This window comes from Hydra viridissima, unplaced genomic scaffold, assembly GCF_058129835.1.
Source record: "Hydra viridissima isolate aposymbiotic clone 2 unplaced genomic scaffold, HvirCarnegie_v1 scaffold_8, whole genome shotgun sequence".
Taxonomy (NCBI): Eukaryota; Metazoa; Cnidaria; class Hydrozoa; order Anthoathecata; family Hydridae; genus Hydra; species Hydra viridissima.
The window spans coordinates 6,038,901-6,048,924 of NW_028324307.1; the positions used below are offsets into that span (position 1 = coordinate 6,038,901).

The 10,024-nt window shown below is 30.7% G+C and overlaps 1 protein-coding gene across 1 annotated transcript; it reads left to right on the forward strand.

The window, feature by feature from the left end:
- Positions 1–1,924: 1,924 nt before the first annotated feature.
- On the forward strand, positions 1,925–4,571 carry LOC145186349 (E3 ubiquitin-protein ligase RNF19B-like). The gene is made up of 2 exons (XM_090096560.1): positions 1,925–1,954; positions 3,086–4,571. Exon 2 carries the CDS (start codon positions 3,105–3,107, stop codon positions 4,173–4,175), a length of 1,071 nt encoding a protein of 356 aa, XP_089952686.1. The 5' UTR covers positions 1,925–1,954; positions 3,086–3,104; the 3' UTR covers positions 4,176–4,571.
- Positions 4,572–10,024: the final 5,453 nt, after the last annotated feature.

A 10,024-nucleotide genomic window follows, 5' to 3' on the forward strand; every position in this document is an offset into this window, starting at 1 on the left:
AAGTATAATACGAAACCGAACATCATACTGCATGAAAAAAGTTATGCTGCAAATAGTGAGATTAAAGACTTCTTTATCATTCGTGGTCACATTACAGACGATATTTTTACTTTTGAAACTCAGTTGGAACTTTTTTAAGTTGCATTTTTGAAATTAGTTTCTCTTTATCAAAGAATACATGATATATTTTTAACAAATAATTACCAACTGTTTAAATACAATAAAATCATATATTATAATGACGATCATAATAAATCACAAGTTTTAATTTTGCTTTTAACAACCCACATGTGATAACTTTACCCCAGATCCCCAAAATGAGAGATGGGACACAAACATGTAGGTTTTTCACATCAGATATCAAAGTTTCAAATAACAAAGTTTACTTTCTTATAAAAAACAAAGTAATGAATTTATCAATGAAGAGGTTTTTATTACTAACGCAAATAAGGATTCAGCTTTATGACTTAGATTTTGAATTAGTAGTAAAGTATCTCCTCAGAGTAAAAAAAAAAAGATTCGAGAGAAACTTAACCATTAATTCTCATAAATATATATATTTATGAAAATATTTTTATATATTTGCTTTTTAATACGGTTTAAAAGGTTGTGGTCATGTAAACAGTGGCATCTGGTTTCTGGTATCTAATTGTAGACACTTTAAATTTTTTTAAAAAGACCTGAATTGTTCAGATGTCATACACAATCCAGAACAAAAGAGAGTTTTGAGCAGACGCAGGTGACAATCGGTGATTTTTTTTTTTGAAACATCAGAGGTTACAGCTTAAAGATTACCTTGTTTATTCAAGCTAAAGAAATTTTCAAGTTCATCATATTGCAGGTTCTAATTTAAAATAAGGAACTAAAGCTTCTTTATCTTTCTAAGAGTTTTAACATTCAATCAATATTTATTTTAGAGCTTCAGCAATTCCTCCATAATTAAAATATCTGCCTTAAGCTTTTCAAGAGTAGTTTGGAAAGTTAACAGATACATGATTACTTTCTGCATGCAGTTAATTTATAAAGGTTGTTGGAAACTTATCTTCACTCGAAAATACCGGTGTTTAAAAGATCATATTTTCAAAGATTATGTTTTTTAAGTTCCAAATGATCAAAACTCATCTTACTCTTCGCCTTCTCTAGTATTTTCTATTACTTCTCTAGTATTTTCTATTACTTCTCTAGTATTTTCTATTACTTCTCTAATATTTTCTATTACTTCTCTAGTATTTTCTCTTTTGTGCAATAAATACGTCACAATTCTTCTGAAAAAATTATGAAACTAATAAGCTAAGAAACAATGGGGAAAAATACAGTTTTCTCTCATTAAAAAAAAATTTCAAAATAGAAAACAGATTCTCTAGCAAAATATTTCAAACTCACACAGATAAATTGACACTTCATTTGGCGGACATTTTATTTTATTTCAAAAAAGGAACTGTTTTTTTTTCTCCAATTTGTAGACACCTGGCAAAAATATGAAACATCTTTCTATTTTAAACTTTCGTTTTATATAAATATATGTATTGTGAAGGATTTGGTTAGTTTTTAGGGAATGTGTTTATTTTGTTCGGTTATGTTAGAGTGTTTGGATGTGTATTGTTTTTTTATGGTTCGTGTATCGATAGAATCATTAACTTCTAGCAGTGTAAATCTATGTAAAGCTTGACAACAAAATATTAATACAACTAATAATAATATAATGATTCCTCAATCAAAGTATAAATGAAAATGATGCTTATTAACTTATTGTCTTTTTCGTCTTACTTAATAAATAATATCAAGTATTTTACACAAGTATATCCGTTTAGTACTTACAAATACTATATATATATATATATATATATATATATATATATATATATATATATATATATATATATATATATATATATATATATATATATATATATATATAATTAAGATGTCAAGCACTAACAAGAGCAAAATCAAGGTACCTTGATTTACCATTGTAAAATTTTTACTTTTAATATTTGATTTATGATATAAATATTGTTACTGTTCATAGTATTTTTTGTCTCTGTTTTTTGTTTTGTGGTAATATTAAATTACGTTGCCCAATTTTAGTTATGCCACTCCCTTCTTCCCTGAAAATTCTTGGATCCGTCACTGCACGAGAATGATGAAAATTTTCGGGGATGGTTTTGTAGTAAATGCAATGAGCTGCTAATACTGGCCGGATATTTATCATTTAAGGCAGATATTTAATATAGAAAGTAAAGCTGCTTAAAATTCAGCTATTATTAATGGGTTCAAATACTTTATGCTGGTTTTTAAATATCATAATAAATTATGGGTCAACAGGAAAGAGAAGAAGCAATATTCCAGAACCTTTTGATTTCTTCAAGATGAAAAAAAACTCGAATCTAATGACAAGCGTAAACATGCAAAAATTGCTACACAGTTATCAAACCCTTTAGCGGTAACAATCCCTCAAAACATTTTGGACTTTTCTCTAGATAATAGAATATCGTGTAACATATTTAATGCTCCTATCAGAGTTGGAAACTCAAAGTGTAAACGAACATATTTTGAAAATGTTAAAAGAAGTTATGGTAAACTAAAGTCAATCTTAGGCATCTTGGAATGGATTAAGCCAGTTTCTTGAATGCTCAATATTCTTTCTTAACTACCATGTGGCCGTTGTCATCGAAATTTTTCCGTGCTTTTTGCTTAGCCAACTAATTTAGATAACAAATGTTTATACCTTAATACATACTTATTTTTTACACAAAAGTAAGCGTATGTTGGTACAAGTATATGTCCAGATATATACCTATTCTTGAATAAAAACTTGTTCGAGCGAAAAAGTATAAAACCTATTTCCTGCCTCATTTTATGTTATCAATTACGTCATAAAAAGAAAAAAATATTTTTCATTTGGTGGATTTTCTAAGATTTAAAACTAAGTTATTAACAAAGTTGGACAGGAGGAGGCTAACAGCTTCCCCAAAACCTGCTGTGTGGCATGTGCGAATTTGAGCCCTTCCCCACTGATGATTTTTTAAATATAAATAACATTTTAGTATTATTTGCATGTTAGTAAGTTTTATTGCATATTTAGAGAAAATACTCAATACGGTATGGGTTCAAGTTGTAGGGAATCTCCCAACTGCTCTGGTTGCTATGAAGAAATAGGCGAAAATCACGGTGGAATTGCATGTCCTCAAGGTCACTACCTTTGTCTTAATGGATGCGCCGCACAATTTGTACAAATTATGCTCAATGAACCACAAATTTATCTTCCTCCACGATGCCCAGATTGTCGTGTAGAATTAAACTTAAATATTGTTGAAAGGATCATGACAACCAATCAAATTCAACAATTTCATACGTGTATGTTTGAGCTTGTCTGGGCTAAGCAAGTTGTTGGTTCAAACGAAGTTCTATGTCAGTGTCCATTCTGTAATTTTGCCGAGATTCGTCAAACAGACCAAAAGAGCGTCATGTTTGTGTTCTGCAGACGAGAATCCTGCAAAAAACTCACATGTTTTGTCTGTAAAACAGAAATTTCTGATGCAGAAGTTTCTGATGCAGAAATAGACAGTGATATTAGTGAAATTGAATATCTAGACAACCCTCAAGTCGAAAATCAGGACAAAGGACTTAGGTATCATATGAAGTGCATGGAGCTTGCAACTTTTAAAGAGAAATTTGAAAAAATTATAGAGAGTTCAACTGGAATACAGTGCCCAGGCTGTGGAATTGTTGGTCGCAAAGATGATGCTTGCAATCACATGACCTGTGTGAATTGTGAAACGGAGTGGTGTTATTTTTGTGGGAAAAAAGATCTTGATAAAGATTATGGAGATGTCTACGATCACTTCGATAACTGGAGAAATGATTATAGTCACTGCCCGTTGTATCTCTATAATATTGCAGAACTTGATGATAGTTGGCCGAATGATGGAGAGGCTGTTATTGATCACTTTCATCGACAACGCACACTTCGGTTGTTGAACGAATTCTATCACGAGTGCGGCGCAGCAAAATGGGAAGAAATATCTAGTCACTTTGGAACAGTTAGAGCATGTGGTTTTACTAAAGATGAGTTTCTTAATGTTCCAAGTGATGCACCTATGTTTTTTGACAATCATTCAAGCTTTGAGGATGAAGGATTGTCGGATTATTTTGATGAGATAGTGATATTTTGATGACATAGTGATATAGTCGTAGAGCATCAGCTTAATTAGATTATACATACAAGTTGATAGTAAATATTTCTTGTGTTCAAATAAAATCAGATCTGAAGTTTTAGCAATAATTTTATTCATTAATTACATATAAATCAATCAATATCTAAAAGTGTCGATCTGCTTTTCGTTAACTGTGTAATTTTCGCATGTGTTCCGTAAATGTATATTTATTCCGTAAAAGTAAGAACTAATTTGTGTGTTTTCGATTAATTTAATAAAAGTATATATGATTATTTATTTACAAGTTTGCATAAATACATCATCTTTATACTTGTAAATGTAAATTTTTTCTTATTTAAAAAACTCATTTTGTTATAGTTAAAAAAAAACTGCAATAATGTAGAAATACAAAAAGTTCGCCTAAAAAACGTAAGAAAGTCAATAAATTAAAAATTGTAGGTTTGTTACAATAGGTAAGAAAACCAGCCAATCAATGTAAGCCTTTAATTTCTTTAAATTCTAAAGTTAAAAAAAGAGTTGTTAAATATTAATTCGAGTAAAAATTTAGAGCGAAGAAGATAATTTTTAGCTTTCTAACTTTTAAACTAATTAAGTTTATGAAAAATTACAAAATCTCGCTAAAGCAGGAAAAAAACGTGCTAAACATCTTTTCTGTATATTTTAACCAAAACCAACGCAAAGTAGCCAAGATTAGAGTAAACATTTTATGACCAAGAACCATTTGGGTGCAAAGCTGAAGAGTTATTAAGGCCAGTGAAACATGGTTAAGGCTAACGTTTTTTTAAAACAAAAGAAACCAAAAAACACCTATTTAATGTTACCCATTTGGCTACTACTTTTACGGTACTCTAGCATGATTAAAATTTCTCTCGCTTTTTTTAAGTTTGTATATTTATGTATATCCGTAGGAAAAAAAAATCGCTACCGAAAGTTTAGATCCAGATGATTTATTTCAACTTTCTCCGAGACTTAAAATATAAAAAGGAAGTTATGTTTAAAAAAGCCACTTGACTGTATAAGACATTCTCAAAAAAATACGTACAAACTTTGTGAATTTTAACAGAACTCCAAGGAAACCAACTTCCACTATCTCCAAACTTTCATGTTGTTTGAAGCGCTCATGCAGAAAACACCAAAACATTGGGCGTGTGTAGAGGAAGTGATAGCTGAAGGAAATTGTGAACGTGCTACTCAATCCAAATAGTTCCTTAAGAGCAACATAAATTCAGCAGGTAGGCTAGTAATTCCAGGAACGTTCGTATATAGAAAACATAGACAATTTCGCACGTTTTCCTGGCTTTGATGGAACTACAGTAGCAGGCTTACTAAAGAAGCTGGTGTTAATATACTGATTTAAAAACATGTTTAAGTTGTTGAAGTAATTGTATGAAAAAGTTTGAATCATTTTAAAAATGAGAAAAGCACTATTAAAAAAATAATTAAATGGCAGATTTTCTGCCAAATATCTAGTTTAAATTCCTTATAACTATTGCTAATAAATAGTTGTGTGTGGCGGATGAAGGTTATCTAATTTACGAACTATTTTGCGCAGTAGGGGGAAGGGGGAAAGGGGAAAGGTCCTTAAGAAGTTGAGTGACATCATAAAGTAAATTAAAATTTCCTTTTTTTCTTACAACAAAATTTTTTTTCAAACTTAAATTACAGAGAAGCAACTTGGGCTCTCCATTAATCTCTTGAACCAGATTGAAATACCTAAAATTTTAATATAAAACTGAAATCAGAAAAGTTTTTAATGGTCGCCGCAATTTAGATAGGTTAGTATCAGTCGTTACAGGAAGTATGAAAAAGGGGTAGCTAGATTTTTATATGAACTTAAATGTCGCCACGGCTGCTCAATGATTCTAGTTAATGATCTAGATCGAGAGTTTTGTAATAACGTATCAGAAAGCCTTACTGGAACTGTCAACATGTAACTTTAGTTAAATGTTGACAGTTCCAGTAAGTACGAGTTAATTTAGATACCGAAGAAGGTATTTATTTTATTTTAGTTCTTTTAACATTAAAGGAATGAGAATATTCAAGCTTTTTTGTAATGATTTTTATTTTATTGATTTTTATTAAAAGGTATTCTAGAACTGACTAATTTGGATTTTAAAATTCGAGATGAAGTCTTAGTTTATCACTTAACAGCTGGTTTAAAAGCTCTCTGATGATAAATGCGCCGATTCAGAATCTACAAAAATTAAGAATCTATAAAAGTTCTTGTTAGCCAATAAATCATACCTACTGGTAATAAATGAAGATTAGCCAAGATTTAATAAGTGCTGCTTGTTAAAAATCCAACCTTCTTCCAAAATACCTTTAAAAAAAAAATTGATATTTTGAATGAAAAGATACATGAAATAATATACGGAGGAAACAGTTACCTTTAATCTAATCCTTCAAAGGCTAATCCTTCAAAGTTCATAAAATATTAAAGGCAACGGAATTGTCTTTTTGTAAAGATTTTTATGTTATACTGCGTCAATTTGCAGTCGGTACTCTTGAATATAGAACTGGATTTGTAGCTTATTTTTCAAAACCAGTGTTGAAATACATCAGAGATGCAAAAATGGAGAATGATTAAGTCTGAAGCACTGATGTTGAAATTCATGCGTTAGCAACTGGCTGAGATGCACCAATAGCTGTTTATTACAAGTCTCCTCAAGCCTCAAAAAACTATTGGCGTTTTTACAAACCTTTTCTTCAAGAAGCAAATAGTTTTAAACCAGCAAAATACTACTGTACATTACGATGGAATTGTAAATGCTGACAAATGTTTATGTTAAATGGATTCAGATTAGGACTGCTCGCTCAAACATGTTCAAGTTTGAACGTTCGAACTTTACGCCTAAATTTTAACGTTCAGGTTCGAACTTTTTTCGCTTAAAAGTTCGAACTTTCAGAAGAAATGCCTAGAAAATTAAAATATTAATTAAAAATAAAACATGGCTACTTTCAAAGACGTTAGCACATCCAGAAGATCTGAGGTTTGGGATTATTTTGAATTTTCCCAAGAGCTGCAACAAGCCAAATGTAAAATTTGTAAAGTTGAAAACTCCTGGCTCAACAACAAGCACTATTACAAGACACTTAAAAACGAAACATAAAATTGACATTATTAAATGTAATACCTTGGTCTCTGAGGCTGTCGAAATTAGTCATGTTCCTAAAATACCAAGAATTGAAAACTTTTTTAGTTCTGGTATTAAAACTTTGCCTGAAATCTTGAACAGATTAACTGCTATTGATGGAATAAGTTTTACAACCATTGCTAATAGTCAAGTTTTGCGAACAGCATTTCGAGCTTAAGGATATAATTTGCCCAAAAGTCATCAAACTGTTCGTGATTTAGTGATGAATTACTTTGAAACAATCAAGAAACAAGTAATTGCTTTATTACAAAAAGTCATTTTAACTAATGGTAAATTTAGCCTAACATTTGACGAGTACACATCAGTTCATCTCCAAAACAGGAGATACATGAATTTGAATATTCATTATAACGGAGGATTTCAATCTCTTGGAATGTTAAGGGTGCATGGCACAATGCCAGCATCGAAAGCCATGGAACTAATTAATAAAAAACTTAATTCATTTGGTATAAACTTAGACAAAGATATTGTTGCCTTTTTACATATGGAGCCAGTTTGATGAAAAAAATTGGCTATGACACTAAACCAGAACATCAAATATGTTACAATCATGCTATCCATTTATGCGTAATTGATGTGCTTTTTTTTTAAAAAAAAGTGCTGCACTACCAAACGATAGTTTTGACAATGAACTTGTTGATACCATTGAAGTTGGTAATAACAATGAAGTTAATGAAACGATTGAAGTTGGTGATACTATTGAAGTTAATGATTTAATTCAAGATGTTAATGAAGATTATGATGGTGATAGTGATAGATAGAAGATGAAAATTTGATTGATTATGTTGAAACAATTCAAATATCTACTGAAAATTTGGTGCCCTCATTGAAAACTGAATTTCAAGAGCCGGTGGCCAAAGTTCGAAATTTAGTACAAATGTTTCGTAGATCACCTGTAAAAAATGATGATGATCTTCAGCCAAATATTGTTAAAGCATTTGGAAAAGAGAAAGCTTTGATTTGTGACTCCAGGACAAGGTGGAGCAGCACAATTGCTATGTTAGAACGGTTTTTGGAAGTCCAAAAAGAAATAAAAATAGTTTTAATTGGCAAAAACACCGATTTTCCTCTTTCTAAGAATGAACTTGATAAAGTTAATAACTTTTGTGTTGCCCTAAAGCCGCTAAAACTAGCTGTTGAAGCACTTTCCAAAAGTGATGCTGATTTATTGTTTTCTGAAATTATAATTCAATTTATCCGGAAAAAATTGGATGAAGCCAACACGCCAATTAGTCAACTTGAAAAGCAGCAATTTGAAAAAAGAATTGTTGAAAGGAGAAACATAAAGTTAATACATCCAATGAAATATTTATCAAACCCAGATGTTTTGAATCAAGATGATCAGTTTGGGAATAAAATAAAAAGAAACTCTATAGCAAATTTTGCTACCAATCTTATTCAAAGATTATTCCAGTCTAGCGAGGAAGACTCTGATGCTGATGGAGAAGCCAATAACAATGATATAACTGATGATATGAAAAATACTAACATTAAATTGACTTTAGCTCAAGAGCTTAAATGTTTCATTAAAACATCTGATTTTCAAATGACAGTAGACAAAGATGAACTTGGATCTAACCTCATTAAAAAGGAAATGGCTTTTTTGAAGCCAGCAAATCAAGACCCAAATATTTAGAAATGCTTTTTAATGCTCTTAAAACTAATTCTCCGACATCTGTGGAGGCTGAAAGGGCTTTCTCAAGCCTGGGATTATTTGCTACAAAAATAAGGAGCTCATAACGGGACGATGCATTAGATGCATTAACATTTTTAAAACAAACACTTAAAAATACTGAGTGATGTTGTTTATTCTAAAATAGACAATTTTTTCAAGTTAAATGTAGTAAAAATGAGAAGCGGGTCTCAATAATAAACAGTTTTGTTTTTATAAGTAAACGCTTTTGTTTTTAACTTGTACTCTTTTATTTTGCGTGTTTTAGTACATTAAAAAAGTTCGAAAACGTTCGAACTTTTTTCACAAATAGTTCGAACATGTTCAAGTTCGAACTCCTAAAAAAAAGTTCGAATTAGCAGTCCTAATTCAGATATTCTTCTTAAAGTGTCTTTATACCATATTTCGCATTCTTGTTCCAGTGCTGTGTGATCCTTTATACCGAAACTAATTGGAATCCTTCCAAAAGTTGTATGTCTATTAATAGCTTTTTGACAAATAACCATTATCACGGACGTAAGTCAGGGGGGTACGAAACCTCCGTCATATTTTAGTTTCTTGATCTCAAAGATATGCTTTTTACCTTCACAAATATTAAAAGTTTCTTACCTTCCCATGCATTACAAATATCATTACGGTTTAAAATCTTTCAACATACTTACAACAAGAAAGCTTAGATAAACACTATGTATGTTGTTAATTAACTTATTTTGTTACTATACGAGGATTGCCATCTATTACTATATCTCATCATCCTTATCACCTGTAATTAGATATTTAAGAATTTTAATTTTAAACATGGTAAGTTTGACAAGCAAGTCTCAAAATCATACAGCAAATCATTTTTGATCTGTTTTAACAGTTTAATCATAGCATACGAATAAACGGATAAAAAAATTACCCTTTAAAAACCTATTGCTGTTGTTGGTGTTGTTGGTGTTAGCATCTGATAGCTGAGTTAAGTGCTCAGTACCTGAACGGTAGGAAATACTGTACATTACTTTGTACCTAGGCATCGC

What these genes read in the sequence shown, in the direction of transcription:
- LOC145186349 (XM_090096560.1), top strand. Translation starts at nt 3,105, where the DNA reads ATGGGTTCAAGTTGTAGGGAATCTCCCAACTGCTCTGGTTGCTATGAA.